At 45.2% G+C, this 25,552-nt stretch overlaps 4 protein-coding genes across 5 annotated transcripts in view; 2 read left to right on the plus strand and 2 right to left on the minus strand.

The window, feature by feature from the left end:
- The window catches only part of LOC142575759 (uncharacterized), a 67,154-nt gene extending 54,279 nt beyond the window's left edge, over positions 1 to 12,875 (plus strand). The window contains exons 21-27 of one of the 2 annotated variants that reach the window (XM_075685376.1): positions 1,402 to 1,527; positions 2,595 to 2,723; positions 4,199 to 4,327; positions 7,674 to 7,799; positions 8,379 to 8,519; positions 8,613 to 8,661; positions 11,464 to 12,875. In XM_075685376.1, coding sequence (XP_075541491.1) covers positions 1,402 to 1,527; positions 2,595 to 2,723; positions 4,199 to 4,327; positions 7,674 to 7,799; positions 8,379 to 8,519; positions 8,613 to 8,644 — 683 coding nt within the window. In that variant the 3' untranslated portion in view covers positions 8,645 to 8,661; positions 11,464 to 12,875. The remainder of the gene's footprint in view (positions 1 to 1,401; positions 1,528 to 2,594; positions 2,724 to 4,198; positions 4,328 to 7,673; positions 7,800 to 8,378; positions 8,520 to 8,612; positions 8,662 to 11,463) is intronic. The other variant, XM_075685377.1, reaches the window with a different exon arrangement.
- LOC142575762 (cation-dependent mannose-6-phosphate receptor-like) overlaps positions 7,659 to 25,552 on the minus strand; it is a 52,304-nt gene continuing 34,410 nt past the window's right edge. Inside the window, exon 7 of the mRNA XM_075685381.1 lies at positions 7,659 to 7,788. Coding sequence (XP_075541496.1) covers positions 7,746 to 7,788 — 43 coding nt within the window. The 3' untranslated portion in view covers positions 7,659 to 7,745. The remainder of the gene's footprint in view (positions 7,789 to 25,552) is intronic.
- Positions 9,450 to 13,129, minus strand: LOC142575760 (uncharacterized). The gene has a single exon (XM_075685378.1). It carries the CDS (start codon positions 13,060 to 13,062, stop codon positions 9,982 to 9,984), a length of 3,081 nt encoding a protein of 1,026 aa, XP_075541493.1. The 5' UTR covers positions 13,063 to 13,129; the 3' UTR covers positions 9,450 to 9,981.
- On the plus strand, positions 13,340 to 24,867 carry Drep4 (DNA fragmentation factor-related protein 4). The gene is made up of 6 exons (XM_075685379.1): positions 13,340 to 13,653; positions 14,218 to 14,338; positions 14,770 to 14,967; positions 21,292 to 21,368; positions 21,949 to 22,220; positions 22,554 to 24,867. Exons 1-6 carry the CDS (start codon positions 13,474 to 13,476, stop codon positions 22,825 to 22,827), a joined length of 1,122 nt encoding a protein of 373 aa, XP_075541494.1. The 5' UTR covers positions 13,340 to 13,473; the 3' UTR covers positions 22,828 to 24,867.

Below are 25,552 nucleotides of genomic sequence, written 5' to 3' on the forward strand. Positions count from 1 at the left end.
GGTGACCCGCAGTGTTGTCTGAACAGCCCAATCAAACACTCTCCTTGTTAATAGGAGGTCGCTTGTATGGTTTTTAAACGAATAAAATTGCCTACATTGAGCGTTTTTTTTTTAAATCTGATTGGCTGACAAGATGCAAGGAGCACGTTCAAGTATAGAGGGTTTCGATGGCGCCGAGCCATCGCAGTGAAAATAGATAACCGTATGAAGAGGCGTCTGCGATTGGTCCGCTTCCCCTTACTTAGCTCGTGATGGCTGGTCTAAAATTGTGCCGGCATGCAACGGAAGGTTAAGAATGCCGCTAAAACGGATCCTCAACAAAGGAGAGATGACTGAGCGAGCTCGTAAACGGGCCGAAAAGGCTCGATAACGTAATACTGCCACGCAAAAAGTTTTATTATAGGCAAATAAATCCATACTCTCCGGCATGTGGGAATATCCAGTGGCTAAGCGATTGGCCGGTAGCCATCTTCTATTCCTTCCGGAGCGGAGCAGTCTACGGGCTATTCAGAAAAAAAAGTAGTTTTGTTCGGCATATTAACGTATCTTTAAAGCGTGCACGTCACTTTGACACGGTGAGTTTTCACGGTTTTGTGACGTCAGGTGACCGACAGGTGAAGTGGGCGCAGCCCGAAAACTTTCGGCCAATAGCAGAGGGTTAATGGCGAAAAGGCGCGGAATCAGAAATAATTATTTTTGTTTTGTTCGGTCTAATCGTGCATAATAAGTGTGTACACGTCATGTCAGATGGGGAGCTATCGCGGTATTCGCGATGTCGCGTGACAGAAAGGCAAAGTGGACGTGGCCCGAAAATTTTTAACCAATGGTGGAGGGTTTATGGCAGGATTGGAATAGAAAACTTCGGAATAGCTTTACGTTTTAGCGCCCCAGGATGCTTATTTGTCAGTGCAGTTGGAGAAGAAGCGGGACAATAAACGGACGAAATAGACGCCACATGTTACCGTCTATAAATGTCTTCTCTGACAGCGCTGGCAAATACACATCCCATATTCCCCAACTGCAGCTCTCCTATCGGCGTGAAATGAAGTCAACTTTTATAAAACTGAATAGTTTATCTATGTACACTTCAAGTAAACTGTTTGACGATTTATAAGTTTGTCATTTTGTATATGTACAGACTGTCTAGACAAAGGAGCCTCAGAGACATCTATTTCATTAGGCCTGTTGAGCTCCATAGTTTTAAACGGGTTGTTTAGAGAAATGTTACGCCAGTAGGTCGACAAAATGTGCAAGACCGTAAGTCCGCAGGCTCTTCGTAAGAATACTGCAGACTCCTTAGTTACATATGCAGACTTTCCTTCTGTAGACTGTTCAGATAACTTTTTTTGCGAGTGAAAGCAGATTGCAATATAGCCTGTTCGGGTGTCACGCACTCCACAGACTGCCCACCTGGTAGGCACGGGCCCGGATGCTCCTTGAACTGCTCCTGCTCTCACGGTCACTGTGATTCGAAGACGGGCGCATGTCTGTGCTCGCCTGGCTTTCAAGGAACGAGGTGCGACAAGGGTGAGCGTGTTGATCACACGGATATACGTGCACTCCAAAGCGCAAGCGCTCGCACATACGAGACAACGACTGTCTCACTTTATCCTCCGTATGTTTCACAAGGTGTTCACATTTCGGTAACACGCACGCGCGCGCACGCACACACGCACGTCCCCCGGCCTGTTTTACTATACTCATTTCAGAACTACGTATATAGTACGTGGAATAGGTGCTGACTGTGTCGGATTGGAAGCCTGCGGGATATTTAGAGAGGCACATTCTCACCACTGCTTATTCCGCTAACCTCTATACCATTGCGGTCATTTTTTTTTCTTGTGATGTCTGTAGACCTCGTCGTTTCGCGTAGGCCAAGCTGCCCTTGCCTGCTGCTGCGTAGGCAGGAAAGAGCCGAGCCTGATGTTTGACGCCGAGCCGGCCACTGAGATTCCAGTGGCGCATATTCACTTGCTAGAAGCAATTATACCTTCTTGTGATAACCTTTTCGATTAAGTAGGAAGATTCCTTATTGTTCTTCGTGATTGGATGCACACTGGTACTACATATCATAACACAATACTGTGCACGCCTTCAACATCACGCCCAGCCCGCATCACCCCAGAGCCGCAGTATGTTAAGCATCAGAAAGCGTATAGGCCGCCGGCAGCATCCTTTATGCTTTTCCGTATCTTTGTAAGTCCACACAGATGGAAACAAGTCAACAGCTTCCCCGTGCGTAAGGTTTCGGTATTTCCCAACTCCGAAGGTAGGTCATCGGAATGGAACACCTGATCTTTTCCTTCAGTGCCCAAATATACAGTCGGCCCGCCACCACAATACAGTCAAGTCACTCCTGAAATTTTTGCGTTCGAGTAACCTATTTGAGAGACTCTAGCTCTCGCGGACGTTCCCAACCTCCACTATTTATTTTTCGTACCATTGCTTTTTTTCCTCTCCGCTTTCTTGACGTCTTTCATTTCCCGCTGCCCTTGCCCCAATGCATGGTAGCAAGCCAGAATCTTCTGCGGTTAACCTCCCTGTCTTTCTCACCCCGTTTATCTCTCTCCCTCTCTGTCGACCTTTTTCTCCAGCATGTTCTCCGGGTAACTACGGCCCAGGCTGCTCCCTGAAGTGCGATTGCCAAAATGATGCGTCTTGCGACTCTGTAACCGGGGCCTGCAGCTGCAAACCGGGCTTCACGGGACCAACATGCTCGAAAGGTACGTTCCGTCACCTCGAAGCACGCGTTGTTTCAGACGGTTCTCCGTTGCCCTACTTCGCTTGGCGTCTTGGTAAATCGAATCAGCGGCCGGTGGACGCAGACCGACTTCCAACGATAAGTTTTCTTGATCTATGTTTGTGGACGTCTTATGCTATACTGGTGCCTTAAAATAATTTTGCAAAAGTTTTTGAACAAAGAAGCACTCGAGAGGCCTTTTCCTTTTTCTTAGGAGAACCAGTGCTGCATGCAAGACTTGTGTGAATTATGTGGGTATATTTCTCACTCAAGAATCAGCATGCAATGTGACACTGTAGAAGTGGCTCCGATGATGCTTGTTTATAATTTTTGGTCTCGATTTCGTCTTCTCAGGAAAAGCGCATTGATTACAGAGTAAGAAAACGCTGGTAGGACGATATCAAGGTAACGTCACTGCGCATATTACGATGCCCTAGTTTCAGCAGTGCTTTATGGCGTCAGGTTTTCATCGCGCGACGGTCAGCCAGCTATTTTTATTGTCCGTGTCCCTTTTTTTTTGTCTACGCTTAAAACAGTGCATTTTAGCATACCGCGGAGCACGATTAGCCACCATGACACGTGCTGCCAAGGCTCCACCTGCGCACATGCCTACTCCTGGCAGTGCCTAATGGTTGCGTATTACGCACTGCGTTGCGAACATTTTAGCATGCTCATGGCGGTCTACTATAAAGAGCGTAGGTTAGGGCCTGTTAGTATTCCATAACTTTGAGGTTTTTAGCGCACGAAAAGGGACGAGAGACAAAGGCAAGACGCGGACACAGCGCTATGTCCGCGCTGTGTCCGCGTGTTGCCTTTGTCTCTCGTCCCTTTTCGTGCGCTAAAAACCTCAACGTTATGGTCTACTATAGTATTCCTGTAACCTCCTTGTCGATGGATTACCTAGCCCGCGGTGAGGGAATCCGGCGGTAGCGGCGGAATAAAACCTATCGGCGTGGAGAAGGCCTTTTCGGCAAAACTCGCCGCTGCCGAATTCGATTCCGCACCGCTCTAGACTGCTGCCCTAGCGTGAACGTCTTTAGCGGCGTACGGAAAGCTGGCTTTGCCCATTACCTTGCGTGCGCATCAAGAAGACAACTTTGCAGGAGACGAAGGAGAAGCTTCTCGGGGTGCTGGAGTGACGCAGAATATCAGATAAATTATTATTGTGACGTGGACGCCATCTTTATTCCCTCCACCCCACGGGAAGCAGGGTTGCACGCCATTGCTGACAAGATGCAATTACGAAAGCTGGGGCACTAATCACTCCATCGTGTCTCCCGAACAAATATATCTATGGGTACCTCCGCGTTGCCGCGCTGCCCATTGAAGTTGTGACGTCCAGGTCACGTGGTACGCTCGATCTTTACCTTTTGCTAACACCCGTGGACATGATTTACGCTCTCTTAGGCGAAGAATGGCTGGAAATGCAACTTCATAATTTCTTCTGCACCTTTTCAGAATGTCCGAAGGGCACATTCGGCGAGTACTGCGCAATGAGCTGCCACTGCCAAAATGGTGAACGCTGCGATCCAAGGACAGGACTCTGCAGCTGCGCTGATGGCTTTATGGGAGAAGCGTGCGAGAAAGGTGAGGGCATCGTGACAGGGCTCTCATTTGCGCGTTAACTACGTTTATCAGTATAAATATACTATATGACATCAAACGGCAGGAGCGTAGTACAATCGGCAGGTTATCTGGCTAGGATTACGATTGTTAGTCGTCGGCGAAGCAACAAGGGGAGGCATGCAGTCCGGGAAGCTATGTAGCTATTGACACCATCTAGACTAGGTGAGGTGAGTCTTCACCCCAAGAATCAGGAGACAACGAAGGCGGACATCATGATGATGAAAAAGAAAATGTGTTCACTTCATTCATACATGGTTCTGACTCTATCTGAGTCTCGGGTGGCTCTGCCTAACACGGGGGCCAGGACGGCCTTCGATAACCTATTGCGGTCTTGTGGTAGTCGATGTCTCCTTGGGAAACTTGTGGAAGTGTCAGTGCGTAGTTTTCGTCAGGTGGTGAAGTCAACGACCTCTTCCCCTTCGTGTCTTCTCCTTTGGGTCCTCCCCTTGGTGCGCGCTCAGGGCGTAGAGGCGTGACGATTTTTCGAGGAAGAGGGCAATTATCTCGACATGGGAAAGCACGCTTGAATGTTTCCCACACTTGAGAGGCCAACCATAACACTATCTACAAAGAAGAAAGATGGCGGCCTACTTGGAGCTCATTCGAGGACTAGGACATTGTATGCTTCGACACAGGATCATATCAGACATATAGAAGACGCAGGATCACAAGTAGATGAATGCAAGGCATACGCCGGACTTGGCTATGGTGAAATCTAGCATGTGTTCTCTGAATCCCTCGCGTCCTGAGTATTTTTTTTTTTTGTTATAGTTACGATGTCTGAAACTCGGGCATTTTAGCTAACGATGACAGTTGAATGCAGGGTTTGTAAGAAAAAGAAAACGCTCTTTGTTGTTCCCCGTACGCAGCTGACACCGAGACTTGAATTGGGTCCGGTTGGTTCATACGAATCATGTCCTCTGGCCGTGCCGGTTATAACATTGAGTCTTTGTATACGTCTACGGGTGTTCATTCTGTAACGCTCCATTTTATTATTATTATTTTTTCGCATGCAACAGCACCAAGGTAACGTTGGGTTTCAGTAACAGTTTATTTTGTGCTCTTGTTTCGGTGGTGACGTGGAAGCGCTGAGTGCTTGGACACACATTACGAGCTTCGCAGCTCCCTCTTTATTTTGTCAGCCCTGATGAAATTTATGGCTTAGCCTCTGACAAGTCCCCTTTCAAAATCTGTAGCAGAATGTAGGCCGTAACTGGTAGACATTCGAATCAGTGAGGAACTTCTAAAATACCTCTCAAGGTATGCCCCGCCCCCCCCCCCCCCCCCACACGCAAACTGAGTCGCGTGCCAAATTGTCTGCATTTCCTGCACTCTTCTGTAAACTTTCTTTTCCGCGAATTATAATAAACCCTAACATGTATTTTTGATATCTATGTCTTCGGAAAGTATATTTATTTGGCTGTCTATAAGATATGTATTATACATATTGAAACCACAAAGTATATAAAGCCTTCAAAAGGTGGCATTTTTTCTAAGGTAGGAAAGGAGACAAGAAAAAGAAACGGATTTTACGACAAGAAAAAAAAGAGAGAGAGAGAAAAACCTGGAAAGACGGTTACTTTTCATGCTTCTCGCGCCTATCTAATCCAGGTAATTCAACAATGTGATATTTCGCATTCTGAACATAACAGCCGGCAATAAGAACCGTTCTTTTTTTTTTTCACATAGCTTGTCCTGCGGCATATGTGTTTGTTTAAATAAAAGCGTGGAGGCCTTCCTCACGCAGAAATCGCAGTAGTGGCTCGGCGAACTTAGCTCTTAGTATCCTTTCGTAGCTCTTGGTATCCTTTCTCGAGTAGCCCTCTGTCGGACCAAGCTACGACGGGTGATGAATTTCCGCTGTATACGAACTGGAGCGGCACACTTTGGACAGTTCAACGGGTCTTCGGGTGTTTGACCCCACACTCAGGTGACGGAAAGTGCAAGGTCCCCTCCAGCCCGTACTCTCCGAGCACAAGGTATCATCTGGGATTTCTTAAAAGCGGTTATGTCACTTAGCTGTCCTTGATCTGAGGAGGATATACTATGCCCTATTTCTACTAGGACTTCTGTTCAGTTTGTTGTACGAATACAGGAGTTTCTTGCAGTGGTAGAAAATATTTTGGTTGATAATGATGATCAATGGAGTTTATTGGTGCAAGTGCCAGAAGTGGCCAAAGAGCGCGAAGATATTCTGTTTGAGATTGCTAGGGAAGAAATGAAGTTGGGAGCGAGGCTATACCTATAATGCACAGAGAGCATAACCGGTAATTTGCTAGAGCAACATAATGGGCGCCAAAGGAAGGAAAACGCAGGTCACGAGCTAGATAATGTTGCGCGACATGTGATAAGAAGTGCGATAAAGTTAGGAAATTTGCAGGCATAGGACGTAGTCAGCTGGCTCAAGACAGGAGTAATTGAAGAACGCTGGGAGAGGCGTTGGCCCCGCGCCGGACCTAAATTAGGCTGATGATGGAGTGTTGGTAAAGAGCACATTGTGCGTGGCCCAAATTTAGAGCAGCAAAAGAACTCTAGCACGCCAATTTTAGAACCTTGTCTGCGACTTGCTTTTTTGGCAAAGACGTCGTAATTAGTTCAGCGGCTGGCACCGACCTAAATTGACGTATAGATTCTTTCCACCTCCTGAAATTGATTGCCCGCAAATTGCTTGAGAGCATCGGATTAAGTCAAGAACACGAAATTTTAGATGCACGAACAAAACACTCTTCGCACCTGCGAAGTATGCTATAGTGGTATAATATAATACTAGTATTATACTAGTATTATACTAGTATAATACTGGTATTAGAAAGCTGAGAGAAATGCGCAAAATAATTGTGCTGTAAAGCTTATTTTTGTTAGAAGTCACATTTTGTTGCATGAAAACCTAATAGTAGGCTTTCTTTTTTTCAACCGTGAGTTACTCATTTTTTGTCTGATACAGATCTTTGCCATTCTGCCCAACAAGAACGCGTGCCCACGCGTTTACTCTTGTACGTTCAAGGCTAAACGCTCGTGACACAGGATTTGGGAACGCGAAAGAGCTAAACCATGTCATCTATGAACGGTAAGACAAAGTTTAACAAAATAAGTGGGGTGGCCGGTGGGTGGGGACCAAGAGAAATTTACGACTCCATACGAGAATCACGTACAACATTCATGTACGAGAATCACGGACGATATGCCGAACGGTCACAGTCACACTGTAGTTTGTCGTCCCATTGCTGCGCGTGCGTTTTGGCTTTTATTTCTTCCAGGCCTATACGGTTGACCTGGCCGAAATGAATTCGTTCTCCGTCTATTTCAGCGTGCGACGAAGGCCGCTACGGCAGGCACTGCGCGCTTCGGTGCTCGTGCGGTGGCCACGGCTGCGACGGCGTCACGGGGAAATGCCGATGTCCCCCTGGGCGTGTTGGTCGTCACTGCGAGAAAGGCAAGCGCCAGGGCGTATTATGCGTGCTTCACTCAAGGCGCCTGTACGCGTACAGCAAAGCACAACCATCACGCACCTCGATCGTTGCTTGCGCGCTAGACCCATAAATGAAATCAATAACGCCAGGCGGCTTTAGTCTGCGCGGTAGTTCGTGCGGACCCGTTAGCAAAGCTTCGAGGTCCACTTTCATGCTACGAGCCAACTCCCTCACAATGGCGGGGTAGCTTGATCTCGCGACCAAAAAAATTAGGTGCACTGTTGGATAGGCCTCCTTGCACGTAGCTTATATCAAAAAGGCGATCGACATTTCCGCACGGCTCTGCCATGAAGAGACTTCTTATTACGCGTCCGTATCTAACTTCAGCTGAAACTGCCTACTTGTGAACCACCGTTATTTTTTCTAAAACAGGCCAGTGTCAGCTACGAGTTCCCACGCGCCAAAGCATCTGCACTTTGGCCTTGAGGAGAGGCCGCGCCGCTACGGTGCCTTGTTGTGCCGGAAGGCTTGAACTAGAAGTTTAGTAAAAGTTTTTATTTTTGCGATGATTCCCGTGCTACATCTGCCGTCATTTTTTTCAGCTTGCTCCGACAATTTCTACGGCCCAGGTTGCGCTCTGCTCTGCAAATGTCCTCGTGGTTCGAAATGCAATCCCACAAATGGTCAATGCAGTTGTCCTTTCGGACTGTCCGGTCCACTGTGCACGGACAATGAAAAGGAAGGTGAGGATAATGACACTGAATTACCTAACCTGGGTAATCATGTACACACGAGCGGTAACGTTGCTTTCTTTTTTCATTGTTGTTGTTGTTCAGATGGCTTCCCTGAAGGGTCAACGCTCAGCTAGGCGTGAGCGGATGCAAGGTAAATATATAATGCGTAAAGACAATTTATAGTTTTATACATGTATATATATCAATTAATTAAGCTCGCCCGTCTGCTACTTCGTGTAGATTCGCTTCCAGGACCCCACAACAGCGTGCGTTTTAAACGCCGCAAGTGTACGCTATGTGTTCACATTGTCCAAAGTAAACCTGATGGCGTTCAACACGCGATCCACATTGCGGTGCAAAATGCGATGACTGCGCGCGACTCGCCGATGTGCGATCGCGGCCGCCGAATGGCTAAACCTCCGTGGTCACCCTTAATTTGGCAAAAGTTGCAATCTAACGCAAACACTGCCGTATATGAATGAAAGCAACATGTATTTCGTGCATATAAAGGGGTCACGAATATAATTGCTAGGCATATCAAACAGTCTCGAACAAACATTTGTCGATTACTCGTCGCAACACCAGGCGTAGATGTCGTAAATGTCGTCATCACTCGAAGTAGCCCGAACAAAGTGTTGCTGCAAAGCAAACATTACAGGGGCGAATTCGCTATACTGAATGTACTGGCGGATGGAATTCGATATAGGAGCACTGTCGCTCCTGCTTGTAGTTTTCAGTGGGGTGTTCCCAGTGTCCAGCAGAGACAACAATTTGGAAATATCCTAGTGTGATATAATCGACCTCGCCACTATATCCGCAGCATTTTGATCTCAGTAACATATCAAATTAGCTTTTTAAGCTGTAACAGAATTTGGCATATTTGGTGTGACAGTCACAGTACATTGCTTGCATAACATTTTCTTTATTATTCTATATAAATGGGCACGTTGTTCATACAGCCACTGTAGCAATGGCAGTCAGCGAAGATAGGGCTGAATATGCATGACAAGTGGTTCTTAAGGCAGACACAATTTCCACAAGTGTATCTAAAATTATTCAGTGCTCTTTTAAGGAATTCATTTCTATAAACATATACAAAATTTACTTATCATCGGCTGCAACTTCTCTCAGGATGAAGCCCAAATTTAGTTAGCAGTGAACTAGTTGAGATTTTTTCCTTAGTCCTGATGTTTGGCAACACACAGCGAAGGCAGACACTGGCTGTAAACCTTTGCATAGTGACATGGGCACTGAAATTTCTTTTGAGATATCAATTTCCAGTCTTACTTGTATTATAAAAAGCAAATAAACAAAGAGAGCATTCTGGAAACAGCCTGCAAATACACTCATAAAGGGTAAAATGGCCATTTAGAGAACATAAGGAATGGGACAAGATAAATCACTGGTTTGGAAGAGAAGGAGTGACCAGTCTAAAGACTGCAACTGAGGTAGCCTACTTGGTGTACGCCACCTAGTGTGCATACATATGTAAACTTTTTTGTACCATACTTTCGTACTCTTCAAGCAATGAGTTGATGTACTCCACATAGGATGCGAGCTTGAAGTCAGGCATCTCCGTTTCCCTCAGCATGGCAATGAAGCGAAACTCATTGGCAGCTTGCAATGCCTGCTCTTCTATGTGTTTTAGCATTGACAGGCAGACATAGAGCAGTGTTTCTGCCCCAAGGGTTATCACCATCAGCAGCACCGCTGCTATCTCATCAAAGCAAAGGCATTCCCAAAAGAACTGCCCTATCCAGTGCTTGAGAACATTGCTGGGCTCATAGCTGTACATCTTGAATGCGTGATACAGTCTTGGCAGTTGGTCCCTGAGAATGACTACAAACAATTGGCAAAAGGACGCACACACTAAAGTGTCACAGATACCATCCATGTCATGAAAATAAAGAGCATAGCAGTCTCTGTCACATAAGAACTTGTGGAGTTGAGAAGATTTAGTCACGTTTCCCCTTAGTAACAAGAATATGGTTGCCAGCAGAAAGTCATAGCTGTCCTTTGAGCACGACGAACCATAGAAGTGACGTCCATTGTGAATGAGCTTCTCGAGGTTCTTTGCATGATCTTCACTTTCACGTGACAGAAGTCCAAGGTTGAGGCCACATTCAACAGTCAGCTGAACACCATGCTTCTGTTCAGCCGTGAGTGATCTAGTAGATGAGAGGATGCTATCTTTTTCGCTGTCCTCAAAGTCAATGATGTCAGAGAACCCTGCAGCTGATATACCATTATCTGCTAAGACAGCTTCAAAATCTTCCTTCTTGTTGGTGGCATATTTTAATCCAATAATGCGAGCTTTCTTCTGGCCTGTAAATGCTTGTGATACCTGCGGCAGTGTTAGAGGTTTGCCTCTGCTGAATGAATTTATTTTTTCTTCAATTTCGTTTGCTTTAAGCGTCACTTCACAGGTAATGGGCTTACCTTCATTGTTGCAAAAATCAGCAATAAGTTCTCGTAACTTTTGACACACACAATACTTGGCATGAAGAAACACGTAAGTCTTAAGGCAGCATACAAGTCCTTTAAGCACATTAAGAGCGACCACTAAATGTTCCTCTGATAGGCACTGCTCTGGGGCAAGAAGGGTAACTGCATTCCACAGGCTCTCAGCAGAGTCTTGAGCGCTTCTTCCAAGCAGCACTTTGCACTGTCGGAATGGTGACATCATATGCAGCAGCTGCTCCTGAACCCTTTCAGGACTTGACCTTAGTTCATGCTTTGAGCTCCATATGCAGCAGCCTGCACAAAGGATCAAATCATTGTGGGAATAGTGCGACGGCATGTGGAGGGTGCAATATTTTACTTTCTCAGACACATCCGTGATCTCTAGCACAATCTTCTCGTAGGCTTCAGGGATGGTTCCAACACAAAGTAGAGCAGTTCCTAGACTGGTAGTAAGCAGGGCTTTCACAAAACTTGTCAAACTTTTTTTCAGCTCTTCATCTGCCACAGCGGTGAGCTCCGATGCACACGACAGGAGCCTGACGACGCCTGCGCATCCCCCAGACAGGAGATGTCCCGGATCTTGGATAATCCTGCCACTCGCCCTCAGGAAATTAGACACACAGCGAGTGCAGAGTCCGTGCTCGCTGCGCCTCTCTATAGCTCGCTTTGTTGAGGACAGTATTATTTGAGGTACTTTGCAAGCTTTGTACGTGCAGTTTGTGATGAGAACCAAGCCGGAGGCAGACAAGCACATTGCACCAAGGCATTCCGACAGTATGTGTGTGCTGCATTGGCCGTTTAAGCTATTTCTGCTTGAATCTACCAAGCTGCTTATGAGGGCCTCAGCCTGCTGAGGGAGGATTGGACTTTCAGTGAGGCTGCAAATCAATGACACCGCTTTAGTCATAACGTTAAGAAGTAGCGGGAAATTTTCGAATTTGGATCCCCACAGAACTTTGGAGAATAGTACAACCTTTATGAAAACGTCGAACCAGGTTTTTTCTGTGCTCCTGCCAGAGCTGAGGGAGTCGAAAAGCTCCCTGCCAGCCCTGTACATCAGCACGCGCAAGAGGACGCAAGCTGCGTAAACGTGGCTCGCTGCATCGCGCTGGCACAAGTCCGGAAACTTCTTGTAATTGGTGACTAGTTGTAGGGCGTGGAGTAGAATGTTCGTGTGATCGGCGAGGCACTCGAAGACCACAGCGCGACTCTCGGCACCGTGTAGCCAGCTGCCGAGCCACGTCGCCTGGGTGTCCGCTAACGCGAAGGACTTCCAGATGCGAGAAAAGTTGTCGTAAATGCTGTCGTCCATGAGCGCGAGAGCCTGTTCTATGACGTGCCTGATGGCCTTGCGCGGAAATCGCAGCCATTGGCGCGGTAAGTTTCTATGGTACACGTTCAGCAACTCCACAACGTCGACCGGCCCGGCGGGACGACCATGGAGTTTTGATGACGGCGCGGATGAATTGTGCTTGCAAACTTGGTCTCTAGCTGCGAGCAGCAGGCTGGTATAAGTCTGCTCGAACACTACGCCTCCGGAGGACAGCATTGTCCAGAACAGACGCAGCGTTTCGCGCTTGATGACCGTCGAAGGGTGTAGCAGCAAAGACCTGATCCATTCTTCGAGTACGGGCCACTCGCCGCTGGCGACTAAGTTCTCGTAGTTGGAGACGTTGTTCAGAATATCAATGGCGTGAAGCTTAGAAGACGGCGACGGTGACCGTATGAGGTTGCACACTTCCCGAATGTGATCGGCAGACAAGGCAACGTCACCTCCCATCAACGAACTTTCGCTCAGTATGCTCGCGATCGACGTTGTGCTGTCCTGCCGAACCAGGTCTCTTTTCGGTGTGCTCGCCGTCTCGCGGCGGCTCTGTGCAATAAAGTCTTTTTCCTCGCCTTCTTCGTTTGGATCCATGCGAAGCAGGTACGATTTTTGGAACTTTCGCCACGTCTCCGCGCGTGCTACCTGCGCGACGATGTGTTCGACGGTCCTCACGTCGCTTTGCGTTATGCATTGTTCGATGTCGATGGAAAGATGTCTCGTGATAGCCTTCTTTAGCTCTTCGCGCTGTTTTCTATAGCTCATTTCCTTACAGCAACCAGTTATATTGAAATAAACGCTCTTGCCGAACGCCGACCAGAGAAACAGTCCCTCATTATTTGTAAACAAACACTGGTTGCCACAGCAACAGCGGTAAGTAGCGCCACAGCCTAATCGTGGACAACCGCTACAGTTACTTGCTAAATATTATTAATTTATAACTTTCTTTTTTATATATTTACAGCAAGAAGGACATTCAAATGATTTTTGCAGCGAAAGTTTGAAGCAGTCACGTGACAAAAACAACAGCTGTCGCTGCATGCATACTGCATGTGTCACTGTCACACGTCAAGTTTCGTGAGCTTGTAAAAAGTTAGTTTCTGCTGCGCTGAGTTTATTGTGTAGTCCGTCGCTTGTTATTGCTGTCCTCTGACCGTGGTTATGAAACGCTGAGACATGACTGGTGGCACTCATCAAACTCGAAAAGTTAATGGGGCTCAGCACGTCGAGTGTAAACATGGACGCGTCAAGGCAGAGCCCAGACCTTTTATCGTCAGCAATTTTAGAGGACAGAGGAAGCTCGTGACGGGGTCGACGTGTGAAGATCTCTTGTCACTTGGCTGCAAACTTTTTGACGTAAGTTATGAACTCTACTGCATTACCGGTTTTCATGAGTTTATGATCGACTCTTCCTGGCCAACATCTCCAGAGGCTAATGTTTACTTTGGTCAGTTTCGGGAACTTGTGCAGCTCCAAATGTGAAAACGCACACGCGATGGCATGTTTAGATGTTTAACTTAAGCAGGTTCGCTTGCTCAGGTCAAGCAATGAAAAAATGTATCTTTAACGTATGTTGTTACGTGCGAAATTCATTGAGTAAGGTAGCGCTATACCTTATTCGTAAGGAATCATTAGCCCGGTTGTTCGTTATGTTGTCCGGAATGGGGGAAGGTAATGAAGTTTGCCAATGAAACCACACGAGTCTGCATGCTAACAAAGTTATTAAAGATGAACGAGAAATTTCTTAAGAAATTTCTTGGGAAACGCAATTTGCATTTCGGTACGAACCATGGGTAGGCCTTTTATGTTATCGTCTTCTGTTAATCAAGGCGATAATTTACACCTGTGATAAATTACACAAGCAACAGGTGTAAAATGTGAACTGTGATAGCTTCTATCTGCATAATTGAATCATTGTAGGTGCCCAGGACGGACTGCAGACTTGTTCTGGAGGATGGCACTGAAGTCGACGATGAGTACCTCGCTACTTGCGGAGATTACACGGTTCTGGTCATCCTGAGAGCAGATGAACAGATAAAGTGTGCGTCTGGCATGGCTATCATTCTTTTGATGCTATTGCAGTTATCTGACTGTTTCTGCAGACAAAGTGCACAATGTCAAGTTTATGCATGCACTATATACTTTAAGTGTCGCTACTCAAACCATTGTTATAGTAGTATGGAAGAAGATGTACGCACTATAAAGTTTTGTGAATTTCACAAAGACAATTTCACATAATACTACAAGAGCTGCTTGGACCGGTGGAGAAAGGTTTGTGCTCTGTTGATACTAAAGGGTGAATGTTTTGTGTTGCATTGCCTCGGGATTTCAATTTCATCCTCAATTTAATGCCTAAGCTCTACCATTTACAGCAGTAGCGTTAACCAATAAATGTACTATGCGTGGCTTATTTCTTTTTTTTTTCCTTGGCATCACATGTGGTTTGTCTTATGCTTACTCACTGATTTGCAGACACTCAAGTTAAAGCACAACAGATGATTGCCAACATTGGGAAGTTGCTCGCATCTGACCCCCAGCAACTCAACAAAATATTCAAGCCTGTGAAAGATGAACTTGTCAGCAAGATGCTCGGGCATATTCAATCGCTCGAAGCTCCCCAGGATCTGCTGTTGGCTGACAGCAGGGAAGAGGATCCGAAGTGGTTTGAAGGTAAGATTCATGTTCTGAAGCATTGCAATATTGATTCTGATTCTGGATTGGCGGCCCCCACGGCATCTTGCCAGCAGAGGTGAAGCCAGCGCTTGCCCTACTTCTCTAAAGGAGAGCCGTGCCACCAGCTAGAGTTCGCTCACAACTCAAGTGCTCTTGCTCTGCCAATGTAAATGCTAGGCTAATTGGAAAATAAATGCACATTATTTGTAGCTGATATGTTACCTTCGGCTGAGTACCGATATCATGGTCCCTCATAAAATTTGCAGAGACACTTAGGTTTTATTCTAGGACCAGTGACATAATGATGCACATTGAGTAGAATGTGTACAGTAAAATTCGCCATCCTAAACACACGGGAAGTGAGAAGAAAGCGCTTTTTATTCTCCGCGATGAGCCTTCATGCCTCAAATAAGATGGTAGTAGACTGGCTTCATTTCCGAATATAATCCCCACACCAAAAGTTTGTTATTAACCCACGCCAAGTTTTGCAGCTGTGAAAAACATAGTTGTTAAAGGGACATTGAAAAGAAACACTTCATCAGTTTAGACTGATAAGGTATCCTGTGAAAAGTCTATAGCATTAATTAATTTTGCAATAAGAGGTTGACTGCTAGAAGAGGAAATTAAAGCCAAATTTCCATTTCTTGAAATAGATCAGAAATTAGATATGTTACGTTGACAACATATTCTTAATATGGGAACATGGCACAAATGCACTAACCGACATAATTAGCCATTTCAACTGCTTTCACCCGAGTATTAAATTTACTGCTGATCTCTCTCTTTGTCAAATCAACTTCCTCGACACGACCGTTTACATAGGAAATGGAAAACTGAGAATGACACTCCACCAAAAGCCTATGGATAGCCAGCAGCCTTTAGACTACACCAGTCATCACCCGCGATACTCCAAACAAGGAGTTTTTGTCAAACAAGCAAGACGAATAAGGAAAAATTCTAGCGAAGACAAAAATTATATCCACAACCTAAATTACCTTAAAACAATGGTAGCAGAAAGAAAACTATCCACAAGTTCCTCTCAACAGGGCTTATGACATTGCATCAAGATTGGGGAGGCAACCGAAATTAGCTTTTATTTAGCCTTTTTATTTTTTTATTTTTTTTATTAGCCTTTATAACAAAATATTCTAATGTCCTCCCAACCATAAACAGCATCCTATGAAATTACCACCCAAAATTATCAGGTAATGAGCGTCAGAGAAAAGTGTTCCTGATGGTACCAAGGGTGACCTATCGCTGCAACAGAAACTTTAAAGACATGTTAGTACATGCAAAAGTCGGCCAGCATCATTCCCCCGTAATAAATGCATGTTCTCACCCTAGGTGCATAACATGCAGGCATCTTCAAAGTGATGTTAAAATTAAAAACACCACAAATAGCTACTCATACGAAATGAAAAATACCTTGACTAGCACGAATTCCGATGTAATTTATCTGCTTGAATGTTCTTTCTGTAAAGAACAATATTGTTACGGAAAGATGAAAGAAGAGAGAGGAAGAAGAAGATAGAGATGCTGACGGCTGCGTGTTGTTGGTGGTCAGCCATCTTAACTACTTTGACTCATCTTGTATATATATTGTAAATACAGTCTTCTTATACTCCCAATCTCCCCGTAACATATTGGTGGGAGGTGCAGGGTACCACAGCTGGAAACGGAGCTCCGCAGTGGATGTCGCATCACCGTCCGTACCATGAATGATGGTGAGCATGCGGTATCAACGTCGTTGCTGCCTCCAACGTCACAGTCGCCAGCTACATCGCTGTCACCTTCGGTTGTGGTTGTGCAACCCAAGGATCCTGGAACTTTCTGCGGGACCGATGGCACTGACGTTGATGAATGGGTGGCTATGTACGAACGCACGAGTGGAATCAACAGATAGGACCCTACGCTTATGCTAGCTAACCTGTTGTTCTACCTAAGAGGCACGGCAAAGGTGTGGTACGAAAACCACGAAGAGCAGCTAACCAGCTGGGTCCAACGCAAAGAGAAGTTGACAGAGTTGTTTGGCAAACCTGCCGGCTGTAAAATTGTCACAAAGCAGGAACTGGCCTCCCGTAACCAATCCCCCATGGAGTTCTATGTCTCGTATATCCAGGACGTGTTGGCACTTTAGCGTAAAGCCAATCACGACATTGCGACGGTGCTAAATAGTTCTCATCCATCGATCTTTGATCCAGCTATTGGCAGATTTCAGTCGATGAAATGGACCGCGAGAAGACGCCCTTCATCATGCCGGATGGCTTATGTCAGTTCAACGTCATGCCCTTTGGCCTATGCAATGCTTCTGCGACATTTGAACATATGATGGACTCTCTTCTGTGAGGCTACAAATGGACCACCTGTCTTCGTTACCTTGACGACGTTATTGTTTTTTTCTCCCACATTCGGCAGCCACCTTACCCGACTCGCTGCCATTCTTGCAGTCTTCCGAAAAGCTGTCCTCCAACTGAACTCCACAAAGTGTCCGATCAGGTACCGTCAGATTACCATGTTGGGACACCTCGTTGACGCATCCGGGGTCCAACCAGATCCGGAAAAAGTTCGTGCCTTACGCAGTTTCCCTGTGCCACATTCTGCTTCTGACGTGCGCTGCTTCGTCGGCCTGTGTTCTTATTTTCGCCGTTTCATCAAAAACTTCGCTGACATTGCTCAGACTTTGACAGATGTTCTAAAGAAGAACACGCCATTCTCACGAGGCCCAGAGCAGGCTCACACATTTGCCGCTCCTATCGGATTTCTGAACCCCCATCCCATACTTGCCCACTTTGATCCATCTGCACCAATCGAAGTCCATACTGATGCAAGCGGCCATGGCATTGGTACTGTTCTCGCCCAACAACAGATTGGTACCGAGTGCATGATAGCATATGCCAGCTGCCTGCTGTCATCTGCTGGGAGAAATTACTCCATCACCAAGCTGAAGTGCTTGGCTTTAGTTTAGGCTGTTCCCAAGTTCCGGCCATATTTGTATGGCCACACGTTTTCGGTTGTTACGGAACACCACGCACTTTGCTGGCTATCTTCCCTCTGGGACCCGACAGGTCAGCTTGGTCGCTGGACTTTGCGGCTCAGGAATTTTCATTTATTGTCAATTACAAGACTGGATGCCTCCACAAGGATGCTGACTGCTTCTCTCGTCACACCGTCGATCCCCTTGCACATGATCCGGTGACCTGCGTGATGGCTTTTACTGACGTGACCGACATTTGCGCTGAACAACAACACGACGATTCCTTACAGTCCACCATTGCTGGACTGTAAGCACTGGTGTCCAGATAGCACTGGACACCAGTGCTATCTGGCAGCACTGACGGCACGTGCCAGATGTTCGTGCTGCACGACGACATCCTCTACCACCCCAACCCGACGACCCCGAGTTGCTCCTTAACCTTCATCATCACCTGTGACCCATTGCTCTCGAACAACTTCACGATGCACCGACCGCGGGACACCTTGCAGTTTTGCGTACATACGATCACGTGTGATGCCGGTTCTTCTGGCCGGGTCTCCACCGCTCTGTGCGTTATGTCGCAACTTGTAAATTGTGTCAGCGCTGAAAGGAACCTCCCCTACCACCTGTCGGACGACTCCAGCTAATTGAAGTTTCCTCTGAACCGTTCTTTCGCGTAGGCCTTGACCTGCTAGGCCCTTTTCTGACAACAACTAGAGGAAATAAGTGGATCACTATCGCTACTGTTTACGTTTCACACTACGCGATAACAAAGGTGTTGCCAACTAGTTGCGCAACAGACGCCAATTTTCTTCTCCAAGACGTCATTTTCCACCACGGTACACCTCGACAATTGCTTACAGACCACAGCTGCTCATTCTTGTCTTGAGTTGTCAACGACGTTCTCCGCTCTTGTGCCACTGAGCACAAGCTGTCCACTGCCTACCACCTGCAAACGAACGGTCTTACAGAATGTCTGAACCGAACAATCACAGAGATGCTATTGATGTACGTCTCCAACGATCACCGCGACTAGGCCGCCACGCTGGCTGGCCTATGTGACATTCGTGTATAACTTGTCCTGACATGACACACCGCAGGATATTCACCCTTTTACCTTTTGTATGGTCGCGACCCCATATTGCCGTTTGACACCTTCCTCGCTTCTGTGCCACGTGCTGCAACTGAGTACGCTCGTGAAGTCATTGATCGTGCTCACATGGCACGTCAAGTCGCCCGATCTCATTTATTAGCCTTGCAACATATACAAAAAGAGCGTTATGACTGGTGCCATCACGATGTTAAGTTCGCGTCAGGTGCTTAGGTGCTCCTTTGGTCACCATGTCGTTGGGTTTGCCTCTCCCAGAAGCTTCTCTCTCACTACACAGGGCCTTACGAAGTCCTACGTCAAGTTACCAACATAAATTACAAGATTTCGCCGCCATAGTTTGATGCATCCTCAAGTCCAATGCCTGTTGATGTTGTGCACGTTTTGCAGCTGAAGCCATACTTCGCTTGCTATTCTTCGCCTACAATGTGCCAAGACAGCACTTCACCACCTGGGGGTCCTGTTACGTAAGGATGAAATAAGAGAGAGGAAGAAGATCGAGAGACACTGGCTGCTGCGTGTTGTTGGTGGTCAGCCACCTTAACTACTCCGATTCATTTTACATATATATTGTAAATAGTCTTTCTATACTCCCAACATCCATATAACAATATATTAGTGAAACAGGACAATCAGTGAACATCAGGTTAAACGGTTATTATGCGGACACAGCTAGAAGCTTCTCAAAGCAGTCACCGAGCATTTCACCCAACCAGGTCTTAATTTTGTTAGCTTAAACTCTACATACCAGTCAAACTTCCATTCTGTGCAAGACAGAAAACACAGAGAATCATACCTCATCCATAAGTTCATGACATTGCGACCAATAGGTATAATCGTTTCAAGGGGAGCTTTAGAATGTATTCATTATGCTAAATTTCGAACTATAGGCAACAGCACTATAGTTCATTTTCACTGAGTTGCTTATCTTATTTTCTCTTTTCTTTTCTTTTTCGCACGAGCACCATTTTTTGCCACTACATTTATTCTCTGTTCCAGAGAGATGATAGTTTACTGATATCCAGGGGAACCGCACCTATACATACCGTACCGAGGAGAAAATATGTCACCTTGAAAAAGATGAAACATTGGCTCCTGCTTTCGTGTTTTCTCATTTCGCTCATCCGTCTTGAATTTCCGTCTCCTGCCATCTCCGTGTTTTCCCTGGAATTGCTTGGTATTGGTAATTTGGTATAAGGGTAACTTGCTGATACAACTCATTTCTCTCTAGTGCCCCTTTAACCACCATGTGAATATTGTCTCGGTAGACAGGCCCATATTGAGTGCTGCATGCGGTGACTCCAGTTACATACGAAATCGCCCCTGTCAGTACCAGTGCCTCATCGGCCCCGAATTCCACTGACCTTGTGCATGTTGCACACCTCAAGCCATACTACTCTCCTGTTATCACCGACATTTAGACGTACCTGGATGGTGCTTCTGCCGCCGGGGATACTGATACATGCATATTGCGTGTTTCTTGTGGACGATGCACGCGGACTCCCCGATGAAGATGATGAACGCTCTCTGGCTCTCGAGCTGTCAGCTGAACTGGCCAGGGCTGGCAGTTATCCTTTGTAAATATACTCTGCAAATAGTCTCTAGTGCTTAATCCTTCGTTCGCGTAACGTTTTGGTGGAGGTGCGGGGTGCTTTTCATTTGAATTTGATGAAAAACAGTCAGAGATTAATCATTTAGTACTTTTGCCTAGGGATATCAATAAACTAAGAAGAACTAATGCATGAAAAAAAAACAATCGTGTGACCTGCACAAAGATGGTCAATCGGGTGAGTTGGAACTTATTCATTACTGCAGAGCACAGCACAATGAAGACGCAGAAGGAAAAAAGAAAGGACAGTGCTTTCCCCATATTTTTCTCTTTCTCTGCCTTTGTTTTGCTGTGTGTTGTTATACTGAATGAATTTTATGAAGCTGCAGTTATAAATTGCACTTTTACTGTGATTAATTAAAAGACTGTTTATTTAGCAGAGAATTCGTTACTACAACTTGCACCTCCTTTAAGTTTAGGGTTTATAGATAGCATATGTGCATAGCCATGGATTAAAGATCTGGGTAACACAATATTTAAATGCTATATTTGAGAACTCTAGTACAATAACACCCCAATTATGCGAGGCTATGTAAAGAAAAACAGAAAACGCTTAAGTGGTGCAGTACTTGCCTCTGCTATGAAGTATCCCCAAAAAAATTATCTTTATTATCTCATTTTATTGTCCAGGAGAGAAGCGGGCAGTATCGAAAAGGTCTGTCCTTAGAGACAGGGCCAAGACACGAATGAAGGGCTACTACTATAAGGTATGTTTGGGACTCTTCATATTGTTATTTAATTTGGTTTTCTCATTGGTTTCATAAAGACATCACTCAGAAAAGTGTGTTTTGAGACATTGGATATCTAGAAGGTGCGCTGCCCTTACATTAATTTTCTTGCCTATTGTTTGCCTCTAGCGTTTACCCACACTTTCTCGAAACATGCAGTTCGTCATTCTCCTTGTTCATCATATTCAACGTGCATTACACCGTAGTTGTGAAAAAATAAAGGAACGGTCGCTTATTTTCAACCTCTGAGTTTGGCAACAAGAACACAAGTTTGAGGCAAGTGCAACATTGCACTAACACTAACCTTGCTAGTTGCTTTCATTTTTAAAGGCCATGATACACTTTCTGAACAATCTGAATAACAGTGCCTCATGATTCGACCATGTGGCCACGAACAGCTTTGCCAAAAATTGTAGTTCGTGGGGTATTGCTCCATCATTTGCCATTCTCATAACAGCGGTCTAGGCAACACTAGAAAACTTCTAGCTCTTTCTTGATTTCACAAAATACTTTGGTACGTGTCACACACTCCTTTCTCATTTCTTTTGCGGTGGTACAGTCCAAAGATGAGATGCAGAAGCGACTTGGCGAAAATGACAGGGGTTGCGTGCGCCACCTGTTTGAGGAGTTTCTGCGGCTACTCAAGCAAAATGACCACAATGGCCACTACTTCGTACGTGGCGACACAGGTGCACTTTGCCTGAGTGATGGCCAGTTTAAGTGCCAGGGGACGTTCAGTAAAGACCTGTGCTCTGGGCGGCTTCACATGATCAACCCATATGCCAGCAGAGAGCAGCTGGTCATCTTCAGCACATGGAATTTGGATCACAGGTGAGCGACTCTCCTTTCAGTCTAATCCTAACTTCAAGAAACTCATGTGGAGCATCTGACTTGTGGCGTAAAAATCTGTCACATGTAAATTATGAGCATACTGTCACGTTGTTATCAAACAATCGCATTATCAATCAATTGCTGTAGCAGGCATTACATTTATTGTGAGCCTGTTGGCTGAAACCAGTGGAAGTGGATATAGCAATACAATGGACCAACTAGATGGCCTAATTTTGCATGCCCAGTTAGAACCAGTTACATGTTGTTGTTGTTTTTTTTGTCAACGTTGCATTAGGCAGTTCTTGTGCTTGCTAATCCAAACTCCATGTGCAGAATCGAGAGGTCCAGATCGATCCTGCCAACCATGTCTAAAGCCATTCAACTTGCTGAAGGGAGAGCAATCAATGTGGAATATTTCTACCGGCTCCTGTTCACAACTGAAAACTTGAAACTGGTCCATCCTGTTTGCCACATTAAGTCGGAGCACAATGGCTACTGCTGTGACCCCAGAAGCTGGTACACTGGTAATGTGACACAAAATGATGGGCGTGGTGATGAATCTATAAAGAGGGCACAAAAAATGGACAAAGTATTGAGTGATAGGTGACAGGAAAGTTGGATGCATTTTGCAGCTGGAGCTGGACTGTCAGGAAATCCGTGCCAGCTTGTGGAAAATGTCTCCTGTCGTGGTGATGGTTAAGTGGGTATGGCCTTATGCTGGTACGTATGAAGTCACAAGTTTGATGCCTAGTCGTGGAGGCCATATTTTGAAGCAGACTGAATGCAAGAACACTTGCGTACTTATGTGCAAACCCAGGTAGTAGCCAATTCATCTTAAGCCTTCCAATATGCAGTGTCTCGTAGCACATATGTTGCTTAGGGATGCTAAACCCCCTCAATCAATCGAGACAAGATGTTACGACAAGGGGCCAAGCCTGGTCTCACTTAGCATTGAGGCCATGCAGGCAAAACAGACCACATTGAAGCACATTAATCTTAGTGTCCACCATTTGTGAGCTCAGCAAATTGATATTAGACTTTGTATGTGTGGATCTAGCCTTCTTTCCTAAATGATGACAGTGTAATGCAATCTTTTGTAGTGCCAATTCATTCTAGCTTACATATGTCCATCCCATGATATTTAGGCAGAGTCTATTACACTGTTTTAATCTGTGGTCTTTGCATCAAGCAGGACTAGAGTTTCTGACCAAAAATTTGGAACAGTTTCATGTTTTTCTGGGTTAAAAACGAAACACAGCTAAATCCATTGTGAACAATATGGCATTCAATGCTGGAATGTCCTCAAACAATGTTAAGCAATCTAGTGGCTCCTTTCTTGCAGGCAGTATAACAACTGAATGAACCAGAATACTAGTTGAATATTTCAGAATGACCTTATATCTACTCAAGACATGTGACACAATGAATAGTTCCACACAGTGACCCTGGTGTGAGGAGAGAGAAGGCGTGGTAATTATTGCAATTTTAAGTGCATTTGCTGAAGTGCTCTAAAGCAAAGGTTAGGATTACATCTAAGTTTTTCATTGCAGCCTTGAAAAAGACTGTTTTCAAGGACTGTGTTTTGTGCCGTTGACTGTTTCGGCTTGTTTATAGCACGAAGATGTCAGCATTGTTTCCTAGCTAAAGCAGCCACATTACAGTATGGGCAGAATAAAGAGATGCCTAGGTAACTGCGATATGCAATACTGGCAATCTGTAATAGTTGAAGGTGATAAAAATGAATCTTGCACCCCCACTGTGGAATCTCTCTAAGCTCAGATATGGTTATGAGATATAAAAACCTGCAATTATTACTGTGTAGTTGACCAAAAATATAACCCCTGTCTTGTCCTTTTGTTGAGACTGTATGTACAACGGCATTTTCTATGCCATATATCAGTGGCACTTATGGAAGTCGCTTCGAAGTTGCCTTGTGTTTGGACCACTTTGACGCAAGTCAAGGATGCTGCAGGCATATTAAAAGAACAACAAAAACATTGCATGTTCAGTGTTGAGGTAGCAGGACTTTAAGAATAAGGGATAGTAAAATTTATGCATTTGAAAACAAGCATGGCTGTGAGGATGAGATCTCAGACACCCAAGCACGTTTGAAAAAAAAGTAGTGCTGCAAGTGCCATTTATGAACTTTTCATTTCTTTCCGTAAGTGTGATCGTACTGTTATGAAGCGATTTGAGAAAGACGCTTGTGCATGAAAAAGTGACAAACTTTTAAAGTTGTGGCAGGCATCCAACTTGAACCTTTTGTTTACAATCCTCTGTGCCTGTTGGTGCACCTCTACATGTGAATAGTTTCCACATACATTTCTGTGAGAGACAGTCTTCCCTTGGCAGTACTTTGGCTCTGGGCCACGTGGATTTTACGTGTCTAATTCTTGATGCGGGCGCTTGGCCACTGCCAACATAGAGACTTGGTCCCATCAGAGCCAGCATGATGTCTTACTTTATGGCGCATTGGCAAGCATTGCATATCTTGCCGATGCAGTTAATTTACGCAATGAATTGCATTAAGTTTTCTACATGATCGTGTGGGCCCAGAATCTGCTGTATTGCTGATTGCAACGGACTGCTTTGCAACAATATTTTGTAAGACTTTATGAAATAAACTTTTCTAATGTTAAAAGAATAATGCTGCTTTGTCAATTATCAATTGCAAGCGATAGGCAACGGCTATGCATGCCTTCATGTGCTCTTTCACCACTGTCTCTTTCGCCACTTCCATCACATCACTGTGCTCTGGCCCAATGGTAAAATCACCGTGAGAGATCAGCACGCAATGGTACGTGTCACATGCTTTGTTGTGATGTGTTAGGCCATCCTAGTAATGTTCCGGTCTTCTTCGGAAAGTGGCACACTAGATGCCGAATTCACAGTTTCATCCTTTTGTGTTATTAGTGTGTCATTCCACGCCAACTGTCCAAACCGTGGCATTCGAGAAAAATAATTTCTATCAAAAAATTATTTTAAGAGTTACACATATGTCAGCCCCCCCATTACTTGCACGCTATATTCCAAAAAATATTTTGAGCGGAAAAATATTGTGGACCACGTGAGGGCCATTTCAATTTGACGAAATGGTGGAAAACCAGGTGCAAAATACAAATTTGCAAAAAAATTGACCGTATTGCACATTTTTTTTCAGAATTTGCATTTTTGCATTGTCTGACATTCTTCTTTCATTATAAAACAGTTTCATAACATAACTTTGTTTTTTATTCCTTAGCATCGAGGTGAAAATGTGAAAATTATATTGTTTAGAGAAATTTTTTCACAAAAAGTGCTGAAGGCAGGAAATCTGGAATTACCTTTACAGA

The sequence above is a fragment of the Dermacentor variabilis genome, chromosome 3 (assembly GCF_050947875.1).
Source record: "Dermacentor variabilis isolate Ectoservices chromosome 3, ASM5094787v1, whole genome shotgun sequence".
Taxonomy (NCBI): Eukaryota; Metazoa; Arthropoda; class Arachnida; order Ixodida; family Ixodidae; genus Dermacentor; species Dermacentor variabilis.